The sequence below is a fragment of the Columba livia genome, chromosome 5 (genome assembly GCF_036013475.1).
Source record: "Columba livia isolate bColLiv1 breed racing homer chromosome 5, bColLiv1.pat.W.v2, whole genome shotgun sequence".
Classification (NCBI taxonomy): Eukaryota; Metazoa; Chordata; class Aves; order Columbiformes; family Columbidae; genus Columba; species Columba livia.
Window position 1 is genome coordinate 18,558,152 of NC_088606.1, and position 23,913 is coordinate 18,582,064.

A 23,913-nucleotide genomic window follows, 5' to 3' on the forward strand; every position below is an offset into this window, starting at 1 on the left:
AGAGGCTGGGAGGGGACACAGCTGCGACAGCTGACCCCAACTGACCAAAGGGATATTCCAGATCATATGATCTCATATTCAGCAATAAAAGCTGGAGGAAGAGGAAGGAAGGGAGGACATTTGGAGTTATGGCGTTTGTCTTCCCAAACAACCATTATGTGTGATGGAGCCCTGCTGTCCTGGGGACGACTGAACACCTGCCTGCTGATGAGGAGTGATGAATGAATTCCTTATTTTGCTTTGCTTGCACACGTGACTTTTACTTCCCTGGTTAAACTGTCTTTCTCTCATCCCACAAGTTTTTGTACTTTTACCCTTCCGATCCTCTGCCTTATCCCACCAGGGAGGGTAGTGAGTGAGCAGCTGTTGGGGCTGAGCTGCCAGCTGGGCTTAACCCACAACAGCAGAGAAGATGAAAAAGAGTCAAGGACCATGAGGCAAGGAAATCAGGAAATGTCTGAGAGGCACAAGCTGGGCCTGATAAGGGTAGGGAATAAAACAGAGAGGAAGGGAGGGGTAGGACAGGCAGAGGACAGGAGGTATGGGTTATGGTTACAGTGGATGGGTGGTAGAACCTAGGACCATCAAAGTAGAGCTTTGAGCTGCTCCCACAGTTCTCAAATCCTCCTCTCCTCTGCAAACCCATGGCCAAAGTGCTCTCTCCCTGTGTCAAGTTGGTGGAGGAAGCAGAAGAGCTTTGCTTGCCGAACCTCTGTTACATTGAGAGGTCGCGGCCTGTGCAGAACCCCAAGGCAGGGGCTGGGATGATGACTCACGGGAATGTCACCGTGACACCATACAATGGAGCTTCCTGTGCTGGGAGTGCAGTTCTGCTTTCACTCTCGCAGTAGTAGATTAGAGGATTGAAATAGCAGCAAAAGCACCAAGTTATGCCTTAAAATTAGGAAGTGTCAGAATTGAGCTTCTTTGCCACTTTTATTCCTCTACTTCCCTTCCATCTCCCCTATTTTGAGGTCCTAGCATGAAATCATCCTGTTTATTTCAGCTCCTTCTCTTCCCTGGCACAAGGGGAGCTGCTCTGGGCATGAATCAGTGTGGTGCAATGAAAGAAATGCTGCGTAGCTGATCTCTTTTCTCATGTTGCAGGAATTAGGCAATGCGCAGTGAGGGATGCAGGGGCTGGATGAAGAGCAAAGCCGACGAGGCCGGCTGTCACTGCCCTGGGGAACCAGCGCTTGCGGTCCCTGCGTGGGGTCCCTGCGTGGAGTCCCTGCATGGGGTCCCTGCGTCGGGGAGTTGGCCGCTTAGGCTCAGCTGTCTGCGAGCGGTCGCTGCCTCTGAGCACATCGGTCAACAACCGCCTGACTCGGAGGCTTAGATTGATTTTCAGACACGGAGGACACTGTTAGCAATGAGGTCTCTCTGTGCCACACGCAAGGCACGATTATGATTCTGACAAATGAAAATGTCTCAGACTGAGCTCTCAGAAATCCTGCTTTGGACTTCAGTGGCTGCACCTCAGCTGCTTCTATTTAATAAGGATAAAGCGTGTCCTTACTTCACTGCATGTCCTAAAAACAAAGCAGTATTTGTGAAGCACTCAGATACTTAAGTGTCATAGGAAAAATTGAAGAAACTAGTAATTCTGTCTTTGGAACAAGAGCTGGGTAGTGATCAGTGACCAGGGTATGGAACAATGCACTCAAAAGCAAATTGGAACGAAATACTTAATACACTGATGTAAAGATGCTGTGGGCAGTGTAGTATGAGACAAGACAACGTCATAATGTTTTGCAATCACATTTGCAATACGCCATACTAGAGTCTCATTGATAACTTTGAGTGTGTGTGTGTGGTCTTTTGTTGGTTTTGGGTTGGGTTGGGTTTTTGAGGGGTTTTGGGGTTTTTTTATATTTTCAGTGCTTAGTTTTGTAGCCTTAAAACTATTATTTTGCTGTAATATTTTCCATGTGTGAAAGTGTTTAATACAGAAAGCAATAACCCGAACTAGTGAATTACTTACCTTCCTCTATGAATTAATTTGATGGAAAATAAATCAGCAAGGCAATTTTCACACCTTAGCTGTGTTTTTCTTCTAACTGTGCTGTAGAGCAAGGTATCTTCTTTGGTAGTGAAAAGATGCTTTACTTATTGGCTTGATTTACTGATTGAATCTAATTCAGCTACATAGGCTGGACAGCATCACGCATGTCAGAGCATCTGGTGTACGTGTATATAAATTTTTACTTTATAAATATCTAAAGAAATTAATAAGTTACTAGAAAGTATCCATCAAATTTTATGTCAAAATCCTTGAGAAACTAGTTTTGATGATGTCGTACACAGATTCCTAGGGAGATAAACACCCTGGGTTAAAACATTTTACTTAACAAAAGAGATTCAGTGAAAACCTATCCTAAATTGTGGTTATATTTGGTCTACTACCAGAATGTCTGAAGGAAATTATTCTTTTTAATGTATTTGTAAAGCTCACAACAAGCACAGCACATTTGGCAAGTTCTGAACCGCAGCAGGCTAACAACTTTCCCAGGTTGTATATTTTCAGGTATATATAGAGTTAGCACAGGGAGGCTTTGGGGAAGCTTAGGAAAAGCGGAAAAAACTGAATGACAGCACCGCTGCTAGAAAAACTTAATGCCCAGGGAGCTCAAAATCAAATATTTATAGATTTATGAGCAACAAATACTCTGTGAGACAAGACTACAAAGCAGCCCTATGCTCAGGTATTCTTTCTGCTCTCACCCTATCCATTTCTTTCACCATATCCTTTTTCAGAATACTTACTACACTGTCAGCATTGTTATTGCCAACTCCACTGCAAACTAGTAAACTGGGGAATGGTATTTAATGCCTTTTTATGGCAGTTGGTTCTTATTCAAATATTATGTTCATTTTAAATGCTGCAACTGGTAGAGCAAGCAGGACTTTTGTTCAAGAATCTGTTTTTCAAATACATCTTGTTTAGAGATCTAGAAATAATAATAATAATAAAAAAAAGTCAGAAAACATTTTGATTCACTTTTAGGTGATTAGCCCAGTTTTCATATTGTACTTCAACAACTAATCATATTAGATGTTTTTTGCCAGGAAGAGTCTGCATTATGAATAATTCTTTCAGTATTTCTGCAGATGCTGACTTCTGAGGCAACCGAAATGGGAGTGGCTCTTTGGAGGAGATCTGTACAAGATTTCCCAGTCAACAACGCTTCTATGAAAGATCAGAAGTCCCCATGCACAAGGCTGCAGTACTCATTGCCAGCCAGAGCCAGCTTCCCCTTTGCTGGAAAGGGCAACTTAGAACCTCTTTACCAGGTTCTCTGGTGGCAATGCTGGGAGACCTGCTTCTCAACTTTGTTTATGTAACATTGCTATACAGTGCTGGTGTCTCTCAGCATCTCAGACTCCACAGGGATCTGGGAGAAGTTTAACTCCCTGCTGCAATACACTCCTCTTTTTTGTGTCAAATGCTGTTTGAGGTTTTTTTGGTGGGTTTGGGGTTTTTTTGGTCTGTTGTTGGGGTTTTTTTTTGTTTGTGTTGTGGTGGGTTCTTTGTGGGTTTTTTGGGGTTTGTTTGTTTTTCTCTGGGAGTTTAGTAGTTTGATAGCTAAAAGGGCTGTGCTGCACTCTGAAGCGTGCTTTTGCCTCCACAGAGGAAAATACCACGCAGGGAAGCAAGGAGAGGGTCCTTGTCAGTGCTACAGGGAGGACAGCACAACAGGCTGGGCTGCTCTGCTCCTGGTTACCGTCACCAGTAGGATGGAGAGCAACACAAGCACTCATTTATTGCTAGATATCAGCTGTGCTTGGTCATCCAGTGGGTGTTAGGCTGCTTCAGTTCAAAACCAGATTTATTAATATCAAGCTTAAAACAAACTATCAACTATGACTAATATTGTGTGAAAGCTTCCCTAAGTCACTGACTGATCGGGCTTCTTAGAAAATACAAAATTATTTAAGTACTTGGGCCTTCATACAAATTTTCTATAGCAAACAACACCAGGAACCTTTGGAACTCCAGATCCGTACACAATTAATAATCTTAATTCATTACTTCAAAATCTTGTATTCAGATTTTTAAAAAATCCCTTAGTATTCTGGAATTGCAATGCTGTTATGTAGAAATCCCCACACAACTTTATAGGGGTTTGTCTTACTGATTTTAAAGGTCCACCTGCTCTATTTGCAAGTATACCATTTACTTTCCTAAATGTCAGTCAGGAGAAACATGGCATCAGCCTTCATCGCCTTATCTTCAATTAATGGCTAGATGTCTGTGGCCAGAAGACATGGTGTCGTCCTGTCGCAGTCCTTTTCTGTCAGACTTCACTTTCTCATTAAATTGGAAAAACAAACCAACCCTAATTGGATTGCAGTAAGTGGTCCAATTAGTTTCATGGTAGGGGTAAAGCAAGCTGTATTAAGTCTTGTTATTTTAAACCCCAAGACTGTGCTTTTAGTTTAGGATGGGGTCACCGGGGAACAAGGATCTGCATTCACATCACATGCTTGCCACAACATGGGGACCACGTTACAGCCTTGTCCCCCTCCCCACTCACCCGGGCAGGGTGCAGGGGCTCTGTACACTGCCCACGGATCACACCCACACCTGCATTCAATGCATCGATAAGGTGCAGAGAAATGCATCAGGTTTTGACCACATCTGTGTTTCTGAAGCTGCACAAATGTGACAAATGATTGGGGGATAAGCATCTTCTACTGCATCAGTAAACCCCCGTGTTCGCCCCACCCCATTCCAGCAAAGCAAATGCCCCATACCTGGAGATGTTTCGGTGCCTGAATTATTAATAAAATAAGCATGATAATGAATAATCTATGTTAAGCATTTTCTTACCCTTTATTTTTTCATTATGATCAGAAGAATATGATTAACAGCAGTTTAAACTTTAGCAGTACAATTTCAGTATTAAATATAAAACTACACTGCAAGTTGATGTATTTTAAAAATGGTTATGTATACTCTAGCCTTAAATTTATGTATCAAATACAAGTAACTCAATTGTTTCTTGCCTTGACAATTAACATATGTAACAAATTTCAACAAGCCAGACATCCATCTTTTCCATTAAAAAAAAATAAGCAAGCACACCAACTCTTATTCATAGCAAGGGGGTGTAAAGGTTCAACACTTTCCTGAGTGTTGTGGGAAGAATAACAGGTTTGAGAAAGTCAGTTAAATAAGTGTGATGATAAATCTAAAGCTAAGCTGGAGGACCTTTTGATTAACTTCATATTTCATATATTACTTGCATCAGTTGAAAGCAACATGAGTTACAGAACTTCCATGAAAACAAGCCACTTACAAGCAGGTGGTTAAGCTTGATCAGTTTATTAAAAGGATTATATGACACGGTTGCCTGCAATAGCAGGGGACTGGATCTGATGACCCAGGAAGTTCTTTCCAGTCCCATTTCTAAGCCATGCACCAAGTGTATCCAGCCCACACTTTCACATTTGGAAAAAGCCAAAGCCACACATACACACACACTCACAGAAAAAAAATAATAATAATTAAAAAAAAAAAGTCCTTGATGACACAATTTCATTTCTCTAGATATTTACTATGCAGAAGGGAACAGAGCTAAAGTCCTGTACAGAGGATACATTTACTCGAGGTTGATGTGGTACTGAAGTCAGTTAATAATTAGATACCTCCAGGCAGATTCAGTTACAGGGCATACCAACACGGCACACTGCCAGACAATTTCTAATCAAGCCAAGAACCTCTTGCAGGAGTGAGGTCTCTTTGCTAGCAAGCACAGAGCACACTAAATACGCTAAAAGCAGCTGTTCTTAAATGAACTACCCTACCAACCGTGAGTGAATGACAGATAGATGGTAAGAAGCATTTACCTACTAGACAAGATCTCTCTGCACACTCAGGCAGAAGTAATTAGTTCAGAGCAGCAACCATTGCTCCTACCTTGTCTGTCTCTTGAGCACGTTCTCTTTAAAAGCTGGTCTACAGAAATCAGTACAGCCTTTCTCAAACACTACCAAAGCAGCAGTTTGCAGCTGCCATGCAAGACTTCCAAGTGGTAATCACCATCAGCCTGGACAGTTTGCTAAGACAGTGTACACAGCCATAGCAAAAAGCCTTTGCAACAACTAGAGATCTAAACAATTGCCTACATTCAGCCCATCTAACTTTTAGGCACTTGGTTAAGGTGTCTGGGTCCCTAGTCACCCAGAACCACACCCCCCCATCCCCCTGGGAAAAAAAATAAAAAAAAAATAAAAAAATAAAAGTATCACCGAAGGCAGATAGCCTCAACTGCCTTCTGGAGGTGTCTCTTGACCCCCACTGAGCAAAGCTGCATCTCAGGCAACCAACTTCTTAACACTGGCACCTCAGTTAGACAGGATGAATGGAGACTTGCACTCTTCCAAGAGATAGTACCAACACTCCCCCAAACCAAAGGCAATTAAGCAATTAAGGTTTGCAACTCCAGTTACGTTTGGAAACAAACTTACAATCAAGTAAAGAAGCTGTAGTCCCTCCCTCCCAAGCATAAAAGCCTTCCACATGGAGGCTCTATTAAAAAAAAAAACAAAAAATTTCTTCTTTCAAACAAAGAAGAGTGGACATGGCTGCTTTGCCACTCATTCACATGGAAGCTGAAGGATCAGAGAACACTTACTCAGAGACTTGGAATGACTAAGCACTGCTAGTGCATGCAAAGCAGAAGTAACAAGATGGATTTAGATTAACCCTAGTCCTCTTCTCCACCCCACAAAATTCATGCAAGTGTTTGAGAAGATAGTCAAGACATATCAGCCCCACTTTCCAAAAAGGCTTAGTTTTTTTGTTATTTTTTTTTAAACACACTGTAAAAGAACTGTCCTTTTGTTTTCTTTCTGTGGGTAAAGAAATGCATTTTTGGCATGTTTGAGAATCGTAGGTATCTATGAAGTCCATGCTGTTGAAGTTCTCTGACTAGTTTCTATAACCTGTCAAGAAAACATAAGCAACCTATACATGTTTGCCCAGTATTGACATGCATGCTCAGAGCTCTCCACTTTAGTGAAATGAGGTGTTACTTCTGTGCTGATAGTTGACGAGTCAGCATTACACGACTTTGAGACCAACTAAATTAACATTGTCGTAATATGAAAGGCAAGCACAAGTTCATTTATTTATAGCAAAGGTCTTGGGTTACAGGAGGTCAGTTCTTGCCATCTTGAAAAGATAGGGGATAACTTATTGCATACATGTGCATTATAATTTAGCAGCAAGTCATTCATAGAAACACTTCCCTCCTACTGCTTTTTTGGTTTATTATCTCAATTATATATATATATTTTAGCTTTACAAAGCATTTAACACCACCTTTAAGTTAATGGTCTTTTATTGGAAAAAAAGACTAGCATTTACAACTTGGAATGGACATAAATTGTAATATCTTGAACAGCGATGTTGATAGTTGTGCTGAAGTCCACAGGCTACTCCGCCAGCTCCAAGTCATGGTACAGAAGGTTTTAAAAATATGAGAGTCCAAAGATGCTCCCTCGGTGAAGTTTTCTCTTAAAAATTTTGTGAACGGTAACAGCCCGACACCCGTTTCACTATAGTGCAATGCAGACAATGTTAAACCAGTATTTTAACACAGACATGCCATCCATAGTTAAGATCATCGTATTTTTGGAGCACACTGCTACGTACAGGAGAACCATTCAACCTTTAGGGCATTTTCTCTAAGTTTTGCATCCTTCAACCATTTTGCTGCATACCATCCTGAGGTATAAACCAATTTTAAAGTAAACCAGCTATGACAATTTATACTACAAATTGAACTAGAATCCACTGTAAAACAAAAGAGTGGATTCTTTTAGGTTGTTTTTTCCTTTTAATACAAATGTCTGACTGTGCTCAATTGTCAAGCTGCATGCATGAAAAACTGGCCAGCCCAAACAGTGTAATAGTCATTAGCAAATGGAACTTTTGAGTTCACTAAGTGCTTCCTTTTTTTTTTTTTATTTTCAAGGTAGTACAATTACTTATATTGTAAAACTGATGTTTATCTTTTGGGGACAGGACCACCAACCATTACATGCAGTTTGTGGACAGAAGGTATTTTGACATTCAGTTTTGCTATACAGAAACAGAATGAATAAATGAACATTTTTTTTGCAAGAGGTAAGTAAAAGATTCAATTTGATTCTTCTAGAGGAAAAAAGGTGTAAAGGAGGTCTCTTCACTTTGCAGTCATCATCTGTACGAATTCTGAAAAGATAAAAAGTCACTGCGGTTTATTGTCTCCATAGTACTTCAACTGATAAGTCACTTAAACACACTTGACATTAAAAAAAAGCAAGCCCCTTTCCCTGCATTTCAGTTTTTGTCCACAGAAGTGGACTGAATAAACTGGAGTCCCAAGTACTAGAAATTAATGCCCTATGCAACTGGCTTTCACTCAAGCTGGGTAATGGATTTGAGTCAAGACAAACATATTTTTACCTTCATAGTTGACTTGCCCATCCCCATCAATGTCTGCTTCTCTGATCATTTCATCTACTTCTTCATCTGTTAGCTTTTCTCCTAAGTTTGTCATAACGTGACGTAGTTCTGCTGCACTGATATAGCCATTGCCATCCTGTGAGGAAAGAGTTGCACATGATCACAATCAACAATCCTGACATTGGTTAACTCTGAAAGTACATCTAGGTTTCTAGTAACTCCTTCTGAACTAGCCTTACGGCACTTGGGACAGACATACAGACCTGGTATACTGTACCACCCTACAGTACATAATAGTCCCATTGCCTTAGGAAGCATGTACAACTATTCCATTGGAAGAATAACTGCATGCTTGATTTGTAGCTGTGATAAGGTATTTTAATGCTTTTAAAGAGCTTTCAAAACTAAACCCATAAACAAAACAGGGAGGGGGATATTTGCCCCCCACCCTTTTTTTTTTTTTTTAAGTTTCTGCTGCCTAAGCAGCAGAAAAAAAACAAAACAAAACACCAGTTTCCATACCAGCAAGAATAAAGTCAGCTTTCTCTTCTGTGTAACACTACCTCTATAACCAAACTGCAGGTGGCTAGGTTAGGCTTCTTGTCTAAGACAATATGGAACAAACCTTCAAAGAAAGCATTTAAATTCCACTCATAAGGAGTTGTGAAAAGCCTTGTGCCAAAATACCCCACAAAAACCAAAAAAACCCAAACACACAAGGTGGGGGGGAGGATGAGGGGGGAGAATGACACCAAGTGTTCTCATTAGTAGTATCCAAACCTAGAGCTCATCCCTGGCCATTTCAGAAATTGTCCTCTTCCATCCACAGGAAGAATACACTAGCTTAGAGCAGGAGTTCATACAGACATCACCAGTAGATAGGCTACCTCAGTGTCTTTAAACAGAAATCTAGTCTGCAGAAATAAGCCAACAGGGTAGATGAACTACTAACCAAACATCTGACCATTTCCTCCAGCACATTTTCCAGCAAAGTACTAGAGACTGCCACTTTTTTTCCACAAAAGCAGAAGTAGTAAGGCCTTCCTCCACACATGTGCATCAGCTTAGCAGCTGCACCAGCCACTGTTCAACACTATTCTCTTGTACCATCTGTCATATCCAGGCAATTCAAAGAGGGGAACCCTTGTTCTAGAATGAACCTTCATAATGTACACCCAGGTATCCTTAAAGACAGACGGAGCTGAGCTCTGTTTTCTTGAAAACCTCAAAGTCCACATCTTGAAAAACTGAACATGCAGCACTTCATGTCCCTTTAAATACTGATGACATCTTAGTTTCAAAGAAGTATAAAACCTTTTGCATCCACACAAACACTTCCCCAAAGCCAGAAGGTACAGAAAATCCCCACCCCTTCACTACACCCAACCTCCCCGAAGAAAAAAAACACACCCCACAAGCATCAAGTTCTGCTCATCTCTGCTCCTAAGGAAAGGTCAGAAAGTTTTCCTCATGGATGAGACTGAAGCTTAGATCTGCTGTGTAAAGCAGGTAGAACCAGCCTGCAACAGTCCTGGTTCTGTTTCCAGAACAGGCCCTGCTCTCTTTCCAATTCCTCTGCTTCTACTAGGTGACTTTTTTCCTTCTAGACAAGAAGAGAGAAAATACTGAGGAAAAAATGGACATCATTACTGCTTCTAAAGAATAATTGTACTTTTATTAATACCTTGTCAAAGACTCGGAATGCCTCACGGATTTCTTCCTCGCTGTCTGTGTCCTTCATTTTTCTGGCCATCATGGTTAAAAATTCAGGGAAGTCGATAGTGCCATTGCCTTAATGAAAAGAAACTTCCAAAAATTAAACTTCCATGCTTTTCTTCACACGCACAGAAATCTTGCATTTGATTTAGCCACGGAAAAGATTGACAAATCCTCTGTAAACTATCCTTATAGAAGAACTGGATCAGCCCTCAGCTGCTACCGCTGCTTTTTTGCTGTTAAGAGTGCGCAGTGGCCCCTGTCTCTGCACTGTTTCGACACAACAAAAATCAACTGTTCTGCTCTCTCCAGGTCAAGCCATACCATTTGCAACCCAAGCTGCAAGTAAAATGTCAGTTTGATGCTTGAAGGTTAACCAATACTAAGACTTTACTTCACACCACTCACCAAAATCAATCATTTAGTTTCTTCAGATCTCCCCATTCCTGTGGGAGATTTCAGAAGGGAATGTATTATAAAGCTGACACTAAAAATCCAGGATATCTAAAAATCTGAAAAAAAATTACACTTCACTCAACTGCTCATAAGTACCTGTTCCTTGTCAAAAAAACCTCACTTATCAACACGTATTATATACCACAGAAGTAATGCACCATTTTAAGGGGCAACAAGAATCTGCCAACTCCAGCAACATGAGAAAAGCTGCCATTATTTGGTATTCCTGATAAGCTTAGCAGTAGGTGTTCTTATAGGTATTCTACTGCAAAACTGAAAATCCCTGGTAACACCCAGGCCTCATCCCTACAATTTTTAAATTCTTCACTCAAAGTAAGGATTCAAACTTCAGGCTGCTCAAAGCTACAAGAAAAATGGCATGGTAAAGAAACACGTTCTATAGAACAGCAAAATCTACATTTGTATAGTCAGGATTCTGCCCTATATGCTGAAAGAAAAAAATGCATTAAATAGTTTACTGTGCAACTAAGAACTACCCACTGCTTGAGGGAAACATACAAACTGATTGGGTACATATAGCAAAGAAGCTAAATATGTGCAGTTTACGAAAGCCTCTGCAGCTTCAGCATTACACAGCTATTTATCATCACGGCCAGCTTAGCTACCAGCTAAATCAGAGTACAAGTCTTGTACTCCGCTTTGAAAAAAATCCTCAATGAACACACAGAATAATAGCAAAGCATTCTGCCATAAATCAAGTCTCAACAGATGGGCAGGAATACTTATCTGAAGTCCTCCATGTCCTTTCACTTTTAATCTACCAGTACAGCGTTGTGGACTGCAGCCTAGAGAAGTCACTAAACAAAAGCTCTACATAGCACCACAAACCCTAAAGTTTTTGAGTAACTGCATCCAAGAGGTAACAATTAGGGTCAACTTACACTTTTAAGAAAGTAGTTGTAATTAATGTAGTCTGATAAACAGATAATCTATACTCTTGCCAATATACTTTAGCTCTCCTTTTACAGAGATATTAGAGAAAAAAAAACACTATCACAACCAACATACAATATCAAAACCTTGACATCACTGAGCAGGGAAAAGCATTTTTCCTTTTATAACTGCTAGCCTGTCTGCAGTCTCAGAAACAAAATGTGCAGTTACCCTCTCTGGCATCCATTTAAAGCAATTCTGATAGACGTGATGCAGGAAGGTTTTTCTGCTTTTGCCTCCAATGCCTCCCACCTATTTATTAGCGATCTAATATACTACATTAGTCTATACAGTCCCTCCCTGTTGTGTTAATTCTTGGAAGTTTAGCACTATTCCACTCCTACCGCACTTTTGGCTTTAGACGAAACCACAGACATTAGTACAGCTATTAAGACCAACATGGGCTGATGAAACATGCCTGGAAAAGCTGGGTGGAAATGCAGGTTAACAGCAGGTCAGGGCAAGTCAGATAGCAATAGGAAGCCTGGGACCCATAAAATATTTAAGACAAACAGCATAACTTTGTCTCTGCCCATCCCCTTTTTTAGATTCTAATACTGCTGACATCTGACTGTTTTGCAGAGAGCAACCAAAAAAATTATACATCTGAGTTTTGATTCTATCGAGTATTTTGAAACTGCTTCAAGATAAATGCCATAGAATCTTTTCTATGCAGTTCAAATTCAGATGTGGAGGTCATACATACTTAAGATGATCACAGCACTAGTAACTACTTTTCCAACACTTACCATCAGCATCTACCTCGTTGATCATATCCTGCAATTCTGCTTCTGTTGGATTTTGACCCAATGACCTCATGACAGTTCCCAGTTCTTTTGTTGTGATAGTACCATCACCATCTTTGTCAAATAGGGAAAACGCTTCCTTGAATTCTAGAGGCAGAAACAGTCCCAGTGTTTAGTAACATCATCAGCATGAGAAAACTACACACTAGAAACGCACTCCACTGACAATGCATGGTACAACTTTACGAAACATTTTCTGTCTATGTATTGAGAGAATTAACACTCTAAAATATTAATAAAAAAATTACTTACACTACCAACATAATTTACATCATATATTCAAACTTATTTCATGTGGCTATTATCTGCCATTACAACTATAATGCAGTTCAACATCATCTCGCTTGAGGCACAGTTGCACCATTAAGAGCAGCTACTTGGGAACCCACTAGGTTCCATTCACCACTAACAGATTTACAGGAACAGTATGTGTTGTCATTTACCACTTATTTTTAAGGCAGCAGACAATAAGAATAGGTGTCAGCCACAAGTGACTGGTCTCCAGAAGGTCAAATAATGCTCCTTCTCCTAACGAGTTTGAATTACAGGCACTGTTCAAAGTTATTTAAAAAACACTGGCCTATATTAATGTGTGGTAAATCCATTTTAGGTTTATTTGTTGCTATTTCAAGTTTGTTTTCTCTTTATTAAAAATTAAAGAGTACCTAGATCTGTTTTGACTCCAACAAGTTCACTTGAGTCTAGCAATTATTTCTGTTTGCAAGAAATCTAGAAGGACTTGGCTCAAGTCTGAAAGTCTAAAAAAAAAATCATTATCTGTAGTCCAAGGAACAAGCAGTCTAAATTAAGAGGCAAAGAACCAGTAATCTTCTGCAGTATTTTTTTTTAAAGTTAATGCTTTTTAAAAAAGCATTAGTACAGATTTGAAATTGTCACTTTTTTCCCCCATTATGTTTGAGATAATATATTTTCTTACAGTCACAAGGAGTGAGGAAAAACAATTTCTCATCAAGTCACTTACCAGCAATCTGTTCTTCAGTCAGCTGATCAGCCTACATGAAGAATAGAACATTTTAGAATACTGTTTACCTCTAGTTATGTTAAGCCATGAGACACCTCCTTTAGACTGCAGTAGTGATTTATCATCACTTTTACAAAGCCACGTTCAGTCCCTGGAATTCTGCCTCTGCAAGATTTCACTCACCTACACCATGCAGCTGTTTCCCAAAGTATATAAGACAACTTGTTTTGAAACTGCATAGGAAGAACCAGACCCACCATCCTTCAACTTGGAGAATCCAGTTTGGTCAAGTGAAGGACACTGGGCAACTCCTTGCAATTGGTCAGAGAGGCACGAAATCCATAATGACATGTTTGGGGTGTCACATCACATCAAATGTCATTTCCAGCAGTACAGCGACCCTAATACTGTGTGGGGGTATTTGCACATTAGTGGGCTAACAACCAGTGTGCCACCTAGTGATCTAACACTACTGAAGCGAATGTCGCCCCCCTCCATTACAGGAAGTATTAGCTGACTGTAAGCCTAACAGAAGGGACTGTGCTGTGATATTAGAAGGAATCCCTACTCGCTATAGTTGAGATTTTTGCCATCTCTGACAAAAAAAAAAAGGCAATTTTTCAAGCATCACGTTGTTCTTCAATTCAGCCAAGCAGTTTAAGGTGCCTCACACTGATATATGGGTTGTTTTACACATCATTTTGAATGTCAAGATTTAAAATGCCTGCTTATGACCTTCTGTACATCAAGAGGCCACTGCTACATCCAAAGGTACACAGCTCAGCGAGCAATTAAACTGGGCTTTCCCAGAGCTTAACTGTGCTAACCACATCCTTCCAGAAGCCTCTCCCTTCTGCATAAAGAGACTATCACAAAAAGCTCTGCTGTTTGGACTCAAGGGAGCTAACCAGTTCGTTATGGAGAAATAAATACACATTTTCCTAGCAATTAAAAAAAATAATCCAGATTTTACACACCTAGTAACCCCTTTTAAAGTAATTTTATTGAACAACTTTCGCTGAACAGAGAATTTTATAGGTCAGAGAAAGCAGATATCTTGTAACCCTTTGTCCTAAAATATCATTATTCAAGTGTAACAGCCATTGAACTGCAGTAACGAGCAACAACTACAATGGAGAATTAACAGGCTATACAATCTGTTAAGCTCTTGCACAGGGGAATAGGGTAGGGCTGAAAGCCTGTTGTATATGTTAAGTTACATACACAGATTTCAACAGTAAATAGGTGTTAGGATTGGGTTTTTTTTATGTTTTTTTGTTTTAATGTCTGTATGCAATGATTAAATAACTTCCCATATGCAAGGTGGGTTTGGGGAGGAAAAAAGTGTAGAAATGTTAAAAGCTAAAACCAGGATTCAAATTTACTAAGTCTTATTTAATGACAGCATAAAACTCCGGTTCAAATCCAGTTCAACTTTTACACTCTTTTTGTGATTTTCCAGAAAATGCGAGGGTTTTACCAAAACATTATCTAAGGAATTTACATAACAGACTCAATGCCCTGCAGAACAGGAAACAGAGCCACACCTCGGCAAAAAACTCCAACCCACAGCACCGGCTCACTGCCCCATTAAACAGAGCTGTTCCTAAAAATCGGATTCCGAATTAAAAAAAAAAAAAAAAAACACCCAAAAACCAAAACAATCCACAACCTTGCACACAGCGCCATGCCAGAAGCACACAGCCCGACCCTAAACCACCATGGGGCTCACGTTCCCGAGCAACAGGCACAGCTACTGCCTGCTCTCCCCAGCCACAGGACAAAGGGTACCCAGGGCTGGAGCCATCACCCCACCCAGCCAAGTCATCAAATCCTGTCCTGGTGATGTCAGCCTTCCCCGACGGGAAGGGGAGATGGAGAGACAGAGCCGAGGAACACCCAGATTGCCAAAATGCGATTAGAGGTCAGCGTGCGACTGTTTCGCCGCTCTCGTAGGAAGCGAAAAACCGCCGGGAAAATCCCAGCCCTTCCTCTTGGCCTCTTTTGCGAGGAGTCCGGGCTGGCACTGCGGCACCCGGGGGATGACGCTGGCTGCTCCCAAAGCCCACCGATGCGTTCCAGACGGGGCGGCGGAAGCTGGCATCGCCCGGGCGGGGCACAAGAGGGCTCGGAGCCCGCCGGGAGCAACAGGCACCCTTCCCGGCCGGCAGCCACCCGCTGCTGCACTGCGGCCCCGTCTCCCCTCCCTCCCCAGCCGCACCACGTCCTCATCCTGCGGCCGGGAGGGCGCCCGGGCTCCGCCGCCAGCCTCCCTCATCCCTTCCCTCCCCTCGGCGGCCCGGGTAGCGGCTCTTCCCCCGCAGGCCCCGGGGAGGAGAAAGGCTGCGCTCGCCGCCTCCCCAAGCCCCCCATGCGGGCGTTGGGCCGTTGCCAACCGATCAACACGCGCTGCGCCCCGGTGCCCCCCCAGCCGGGGGGTGCGCGGGGGCCGGGGAGGAAGAGGAGGAGACATGATGTAATGCAGACAGCGATGGGCTTCACCACGGCTGCTGCGTTTTTTTGGGGGATGGGGGGGGGGGGGCGAGGGCGCACTAGCTGCAGCGCGGTGCCCTCCCCCGGGCCGCCCCCCCCGCTCCCTGCGCAGTGCAGCTGGTGCCGGAGCCGAACGGGATCCTCGCCCACAGACCCGCGCCCCGCCCGGCACAGCCCCCGCCCCGCAACGCGCCCTGCCCGGCGGAGGGGCCGCGGCCCCGGGGAGAGGCGCCCAGCCCTTTCCGGAGGGGAGCGAGCGCCGCATGCGGGGGAAGGCGAGGCGGGGCCGCGGCGGGAGGGCACGGGGCCGGGGCGCCCACACGGCAGGCCCCGGAGAAAGGGGAAGGAAGCGACGGAAGAGGCAGGGCCGCAGCTCTGCGGCGCTCCCGCGCAGCGCGGCGGGGGGGCGTCCGCAGCCACCAGCCCGCTCACCCCGCGGGGACCCGGGAGGGAGCGACTGCGGCCTCCTACCACCCCCTCCCCGCGGGCTTCTCCCCCATCCCCCACTCCTCCCCGGGAAGAGTCCAGCAACGCCGATCCGACCATCCCCGGCTCCGCAGCGAAGCTCCGGGTAGCCCCCTGTGCACCAGCCCCTGCGGCAGCCCAGGCGCGCCGCGGTCGGTCGAGCTACCTACCATGGCGCGGCGGCGGCTGGCCCAGCGGCGGCTGCACGAACTGCGCGACCACGAGCGGCGGCGGCTGATGCCTCCTCCCCGGCGCGGCTCGGAGAAGTGCTGGGGCTGTGAGCCTGCGCCGCCGCACTATATATGTAGGGCTGTATCCCTCCGCCAGAGAGGGCCTTCTTCTCTCCTCCCCGGCGCGGTATGTGTGAGGGTGACTGCGGCGAGCGGCCCTGCCCCCTCCGCGGCCCGGCCCCTCCCCCGGCGGGCACACTCCCCCCCCGCCCCCTGCCGGGCCGGTTGCCCCCGGAGGCACGGCCGGCTGCCCGCTGCGGGTGTGGGGCTGCGGTGGGTTACAGCCGAGCGGTTTCCCCCCCCCCTTCCCCCCTCATGTTCCTGTCCCCTTCCCCTGTCTCCTCGCCTCGAGGTAAGCGCCGCCAGGGGCAGGCGGGTGAGCAGCCCCCCCGCAGGAGGGAGAGGCCCCGCTCCCAGGGCGACACGGCTGCAGCTCCGCGAGCTGCACGGCTGCCCCCCGCTCCCGAGCCGCGGGGCGAGGGCAGCCTGGCCGCGGCAGTGGCCATTTTCCGGCGGAGCCCGCGGAGGGAGGGCGGCCGGGCCGGCGGGGAGAGCTGCCCGCCGCCGGTCTGCGCCACCGCGGGGACCCCGCTGGCCCCACTTGGAGGCCTCTCCCCATCGCCCCGTCGCTCGCTAGTTCGAGGGTGAGGGGAAGCTCGGCAGAGTTGGTGCTTTTTTTGCCTTTTTTTTTTTTTTTTTCCCCTAGACCGCATCCCCGCTGGCGGTGCAGGGGCCTGCGCTCCCCCGGGGAGCCCGCAGCGGTACCGGGGAGACAAGGATGCCACGGGAAGCTGGGGGGGGCGGGGGCGTTAATAAAGCATATTCTTCGGGAAAATCTGAACGATAAGGGGGGTACGACGACACAGACTGTGAAGCTGCTATGTTGAAGTGAGCATAGCTGCCTTCTTTTTTTAATCGTAGGGCTTTTGTCAAGCACCAAAATCTAGATGATGGTAAAATTGAATCCAGAATCAGATGGTCTGCGACTGATGTGTCACTTCAACCCCTTCTCAGCAGAACAGCTGTAGCCTACAAGTGAGAGGCAGCAAAAGCATGTCCTGATGTCAAACGTTTTCTGGGTTTAAAGATTTTGTCTATCAACTGATAACCCAGGTAAATATTGTAGCATGCGCACCATAGCTCCTTTACTAGATGGAAGCACAAACATGGACCCACATGGGAATCAAGGATCTTGGTTCTGTTTGTGACAGGTACCCTTAGATTTTGAGTTTCCTTATAGTTCAAGATATTATTAGTTAAGGTTTTAGTTTGGGCCTCTCTCTGGATTGGGAGGATAGTAGTATTTCCAATGTGGTCATAATTCTGATGATCTTCTTGCAGTATAGCATTAAATATTTTAGAATACATTTTTCTGTTTTTCTGTTTTTGAAAAACAGTGCCTAATTTCAGTTGGGTTCTCTTTGTTTAACAATTTCAGTGGCTCTACCACTGGAGTTAAAATTTATTTGCTTGCCTCTCTGCAACCTAGTGATAGGTTCACAAACAACAGTTACCTGTTTACAATCTAGAAGGATTTCTCATAGCAAACAAAATAGCATATTTAATGTGTCATAGTTTGGTCCCCAAACCATCCTAACATTTGTGTAGGAACCAGTATATGAAATGGTGTCAGAAAGCTGATTTGCAGCTGGCTAGTCTGCAAATGATAGGTTTATAGACAGCTTCCATTTTAGGTGCAGAATGCCCAGCCTCCTATTTTTAATATACTTTTTTTTAAAAACTACAAAGCAGTGACGTTGATTTTTTAATTTTTTTTTTGCCATGGAAGAACACACAAATCTCCATTTTGTTTTCAAACCAGACCAACAATTTTAAGCTCTTATTTTCCCAGCTTATTTTTTTTTCTAGAAAACATGGCACAATGTTTGATGTGGGCTACAGGAGCTTTTGCTTTGATAAGCGCATCTTGGAACTCCACGAGGCTCCCAGGGATGTGTGCAGAACAATGTTCATGTACAAATAATTCACCTCATTGTGCTGGTCTCACACAAGTGAAGATCTCATTATTGAAACACTGAATTCTACTTGAATATTTGACCAAGAAATTTGTACATTTATTTCACAAAGATAAATCGCCAATAAAACCTCATGGTCTTTGATTAAAATGTTTCTAACATGGAAGGCCGAAGGTATTATCAGGAGAATAATCTTACCAACATTAAAATGGGATGGTTTAGAATATGGGTGCCTTATTTCAGTCTCTTTAAAATTAAGTACATGTAATATGTTCTTCCATTGATCCAAACTTTCATTTGTTAAAAAATTAAGGGAGTGGATTTATCTATTGAGGAGAGACTATGAGACAAGTAATCAAAATTTATTTAGATTATTTTATAAACTTATCAGCATTACAGCATGTGGACATATGTGAAGAAACTTGGAAATGTGAGGTAAAAGCCACTCTGTCATATTCAGTGAATGATGCCAAAGATCAACAGGGCCTTTGAGTACAAGAATTGCTGTGCATTTATTCCTGTTTTTTTTTTAACTTTTTGTGCCTCCTTTTGCTAACTCTTGATGGTTCACATCAATAATTCATTTATATTAAAAATGGAATTTTAAAATAAAGTTACTTTTAAAGTAGTTTGGAATATAGTTATCTTGCTTTATTTAAGAAAAGCTTCAGGATGATTAATTAAGGTGCCACAGTAACGTTCTGCAGCAGTTTCTGTTAAATTACATCACTTTGTATTTGAAAATATTTCACAGCTAATGCTCCAAAATAACATTCTGACTAAGGGGAATTTTTTTTTTCCTAATTTGACATACGGCAGTGATAAATGTAAACAAAACAGAATACTAATGTTTTGCTGCTTATTTAATGTAGAAAAAAAACCCTTATCTGAACTGGCATTGCCTGCTCCTTGTAAATTTGCTTCCACTCAATTGTACAGCTAGATTTTATTAGTATTCTTTGCTCTCTTAAAATTTACATTCAGTTGTGGGCAGGCAAGAAATGCCCCTGTCATTCCAATGACATACAATGTCAAGTGATTTGCCAGGATCTTCTACAGTCTCATTCAAAATCTCCTGGACCTCAGTGGGAGTGGGACTGGGCCATGGAATTACTCAGTATTTGTGCCTAAAACCGTAGAGCTTGGCCATCCCATAGCTACAGAGCTTTTTTATGAACAGAGGACTATGCGATAGCTATTAAGATGAATTTCTGACTGGATAGATTTACTGTTCTAGATTATTTTACTCTCCATCTCTAAGCATGCTTTTGTTGATTCTTGTTTAAGCTGGAATATTAACAAACAATTCTTTTGTAAATTTATTAGTTGCAGTGAAAGGCTTGCAACCATTCTGCCTAGTATTAAATTTCTAAATTTTACCTTAATATGACAGTAAGGTTACAGTGTTGGTCTCTGTTTCTGCATAGCCTTAACATGTCCATTCTTTGGGAGCAGCCTAAGATACATGGAGGAATTCTGTTAAGAACATGGCAAAATACTAAACCTTATTACTTACATGCAAGGTGTGCTTTTCAACCTTGGCTTTGTCAATATAAGCACTGAAGAACATAGCTTCACACGTATCAATTGCTTTCTCATACTATATACACATAAGTTAAAAAAACAAAACAAACCACTTCACAGACGTGCCCTGGGAGAATGGATGTGAGAACAGATGGACAGAAGTTTGTCATATCATTTAATGCACAGCTGGGAGGCTGATATTATGGCAATAAGCGTAGATAATCAGTATATAATAAGTTAGAAACATAAGAAGCCAAAATCAAGTATATATGTGCATGCAACATCTGTGCAACTGGAACAAATACGTAATAAGTTTTCAGTTATATGTGTGAGCTACTCGAACTAGGTTTGAATTTGTTGTATTGCTTTTCAAGTCAACTGGAATTCTCTCGGTACATCAGAAAATAGTTTTTTGCCCTCTCTATAAAATTCTGTTCTTATAGGCAATGCTTTTAGGGGAGACCATTTTCCACAAAATTAATGTTTCTAAATGCCATTGGCAGCCGTGAAAATCTAAGCCAGTATCCTTACAAAAATGCTCCATGAGCTTCACTAAGATTGCAAATAAGTGGGTGGAACTCCATTGAGATAAAAAGCTAGAGCAGAATTGAATTTTACCACATTTATACAAGATGTGAAAATAAAAATTGCTTTAATCTTAACATTTGAATTTCCAGACCCGGTAGCTCTTTTAAAGGGGAACATATGTGTTCCTGTAGATTACTGCTGCTTTTTTGAGAGAGAACTCCCTAATCTTTTATATTCTCATTATTTCTTTATATTTCCTCATTCCCACTGGTGTGTATCAAAATCACATGCAATTGTGGATTTTCACTGAGCATTGTTAGAAGGCCATCTGTGTAATTAAATAATAGTAGTTGCTACGTACGTTGAGTGTTCGTTGTCTTGTAAAGTTTTAGATGGTGGCATAAAACTAATTTAGCTGTTGGTTAGAACTTGATTATTTACACATTGCAATTAAATTAATTAATCCTTTTTTTTCTACGTAGCTACATAAACTGGCATTCCTGACGCCAAATAATTTGAAAAGTTTTGTCTTTTAAACTTAGGGAGGTTTGAGTTGGGAACTTTAAAGATCCTATCTTAAAAAGACTTGCACAGATGGCAATTACAGACCTGCTCCCATACATAAACTCGGTCATATATCTTGCAGATTAAGCATTAATAAAATAATTGTTTTAAAACAAAGTGGTTTTCCCTGCCTTTTGTTCTTGTTTTGTTTGTTTGCTTATATTTGAATGTAAAATAAATGAAAAAAAAGAACAAGGTGTTCACACAGTCTTTAAAAACAAACCTTACTTCATAGTCCTATGAAGAGTTCTCTACAAATATTGGAGTATGTGAAAACAGAATTTTCCTTCTCAGTTTTTGTAATTGCCAGTTTCATAGGAAAGTAAACATTGGATGATTCATGATATAAACAGAAGTTACTCCTTCCATCTATCTATTGTTTATATTTTCTTATCATTAGTGTTTTTAAGGACAAAAGCCAGATGATATTGACTATTTTTCAAGAATCAAATGCAGAAGAGGACAGAATACTTATGCATGTGTCCGCTAAGTATTTCAGATTTTTGTATAACATTGCTAAGCATGCCTAGGTCATGCTTCTTCACTGTCGGATACACGTGTATGAACTATATTCCCTGATGGTGATTCCAGTTAGTACATCTGTCAAAGTAATTTATTTTTACCACAAATGCATTTTAAAATATTTTATATAGAAATATATGTATGGGAACAGTCATTCTAATGACAGGAAAACTGCTGTTTCTAATTTCAGTAGATGGATTCCTCAAAATTTTCAGTGAAACAATGTAACAAACAGGAAGACAATTCTTAGTAATATTCACCTTTTTAGGAATGGCTTGAGTCTGCATTTCATTTATTAACAATAAGCTGGAAAACTGAATGGGCCACAAACTGTTTTACTTTATAGGTTCAAATTTTTGTCTTGGAACTAATAGATAAAAGCCAAACAGCTGTTGCTGTTAGCTACAGATTTTAAACCAATATACAGCTTATAATGGTATAATAAACTATGGTAAAGAAATATGCTTCAGAATTGAAGTCCTGAAGAGAGGTTGGAAATGAGTTTGTTCAGCTCTACTAACATTGTTTCTCATTTCAGTTTGTCTTATTTAACATGGAAAAAGCATCTTCAAATATACTTAGGATTGGTTTTTTACATAATGGAAATTATTAAATGATCCGTTTACATTGTTTTTTACACCTCTCCTTCATCCAGGAGTAATTTGTTTTCATCTGAATGTTCCTGAGGGGCAAACTGGGACATAATTTTGCAATAAAAGTCCCACCTTAATTTAATTAATATATATACATATATATATGTATATATATAAGAACACATATGACGTAGTATGCTGGTTTTAGCTGGGATAGAGTTAATTTTCTTCATAGTATCTCAGATGGGGCTATGTTTCAGGTTTATGCTGAAAACAGTATTGATAATAAAGGGACATATTAGTTACTGCTGAGCAGTGCTCACACAGTCCAGGCCTTTTCTGGCTGTCACAGCTCCCTGCCAGAGAGCAGCTGGGGGTGCACATGGAGCTGGGAGGGGACACAGCTGGGACAGCTGACCCCAACTGACCAAAGGGATATCTCACACTATATGACGTCATGCTCAGCATATAAAGCTGGGGGAAGAAGAAGGAAGGGGGACATTCGGAGTGATGGCATCTGTCTTCCCAGGTGACCGTTGAGCGTGATGGAGCCCTACTGTCCTGGAGATGGCTGAACATCTGCCTGCCCATGGGAGAGGCAAATGAATTCCTTGTTTTGCTTTGCTTGTGTGCGCGGCTTTTGCCTTAGTTATTAAACTGTCTTTCTCTCAACCCATGAGTTTTCTCACTTTTGCTTTTCTATGTCTCTGCCCCGGTGGCAGTGGGTGGGGGGTGGGGACTGAGAGAGTGGCTGTGTGTGGCTTAGTTGCTAGCTGAGGTCAAACCATGACACACAGGCAGACAGGTATATAAAATCCACAGATATATCCTCTAATGGTGAAGTGTCCCTTACTTAACCCCAAATTGTTAATTTTGTAGTAGGTCTATGTTAAAAAAATTTTTTTGGGGTCAGGTAAGGCTGTCATAGGTCATCATGTGACACCTAGAAGTAAAAAATTCGATGACTCCACATATACAGTTTAAGAGTAATCATAATTTTAAATCTGAATTGTAGTTTCCAGTACAGATTTTCAGCAACCGTAAACATGCCCTGAAGTCAATAAATCTATGTTAATTTCCCCTTCTTTCACACACCTGAAATGAGGAGTTTCTATCAGTTTGTCAGATTCATTGGACTAAGAAGCTACAAGATCAAAACCATATGAGTTAATGGATGTGAAATACTGCCATCCAAGAGACATCCAGTATTCTAATCCACCATACTATGGAGCTGGCCTGAGGTAAGAAGTGTTATACATACATCCCAAATTACAGGTGCTGAAAGCCAGAATCATTGCCAGACAATACTCTTCTTCATTTGTCTAAAGTACATGAAGAAAGCTATGGGACCATTACATTTCTTTGGACCACTATTTTGTTTGTGCTTCCATCACTAATAAACTCAGCTAATAATGAAATAACTTCTCCAACTGCCTGATTGCCATTTTGAGGGAGAAAAACAACCTTGAAGAGAAGATACATTTCTAGTATCATTTCCGAGAAACTGTAAAAATAAATTCCAATATCCACAGCATATTGCCAGAGAGCCAACAGACTGCCTCTCCCTTGGGAACCTGGCATGGCGGTACCTAGGAAATCCTCTACTGAGGGTTCGTCTTTTTAAAAGTCTTTCAGGGAAAAGAATT

General features: G+C 42.1%; 2 protein-coding genes across 4 annotated transcripts; one reads left to right on the forward strand and one right to left on the reverse strand.

Annotated features, from left to right (window-relative positions):
* Positions 1-4,812: 4,812 nt before the first annotated feature.
* CALM1 (calmodulin 1) lies at positions 4,813-16,707 on the reverse strand. The gene is made up of 6 exons (XM_065063690.1): positions 16,501-16,707; positions 13,373-13,403; positions 12,334-12,477; positions 10,143-10,249; positions 8,459-8,594; positions 4,813-8,224 (listed from the first exon to the last, which is right to left on the reverse strand). Exons 1-6 carry the CDS (start codon positions 16,501-16,503, stop codon positions 8,196-8,198), a joined length of 450 nt encoding a protein of 149 aa, XP_064919762.1. The 5' UTR covers positions 16,504-16,707; the 3' UTR covers positions 4,813-8,195.
* LOC110361397 (basic proline-rich protein-like) lies at positions 15,268-22,943 on the forward strand. 3 transcript variants are annotated; one of them, XM_065063687.1, is made up of 3 exons: positions 15,268-16,912; positions 17,482-17,673; positions 22,797-22,943. In XM_065063687.1, the coding sequence occupies exon 1, from the start codon at positions 15,285-15,287 to the stop codon at positions 16,566-16,568; it is 1,284 nt and encodes a 427-aa protein (XP_064919759.1). In that variant the 5' UTR covers positions 15,268-15,284; the 3' UTR covers positions 16,569-16,912; positions 17,482-17,673; positions 22,797-22,943. The 3 variants fall into 3 exon arrangements, 2 of the variants coding, with proteins under 2 accessions (XP_064919759.1, XP_064919761.1); XM_065063689.1 differs by having other exon boundaries at positions 15,268-16,833; XR_010472818.1 differs by lacking the exon at positions 15,268-16,912 and adding an exon at positions 16,919-17,204.
* Positions 22,944-23,913: the final 970 nt, after the last annotated feature.

What these genes read in the sequence shown, in the direction of transcription:
- LOC110361397 (XM_065063687.1), top strand. Translation starts at nt 15,285, where the DNA reads ATGCGATTAGAGGTCAGCGTGCGACTGTTTCGCCGCTCTCGTAGGAAG.
- CALM1 (XM_065063690.1), bottom strand. An exon ending in CAACGAGGTAGATGCTGATG is followed by an intron (nt 10,250 to 12,333) that starts GTAAGTGTTGGA and finishes CTTTTCATTAAG; the next exon opens with GCAATGGCACTATCGACTTC. An exon ending in TGGGCAAGTCAACTATGAAG is followed by an intron (nt 8,225 to 8,458) that starts GTAAAAATATGT and finishes TTATCTTTTCAG; the next exon opens with AATTCGTACAGATGATGACT.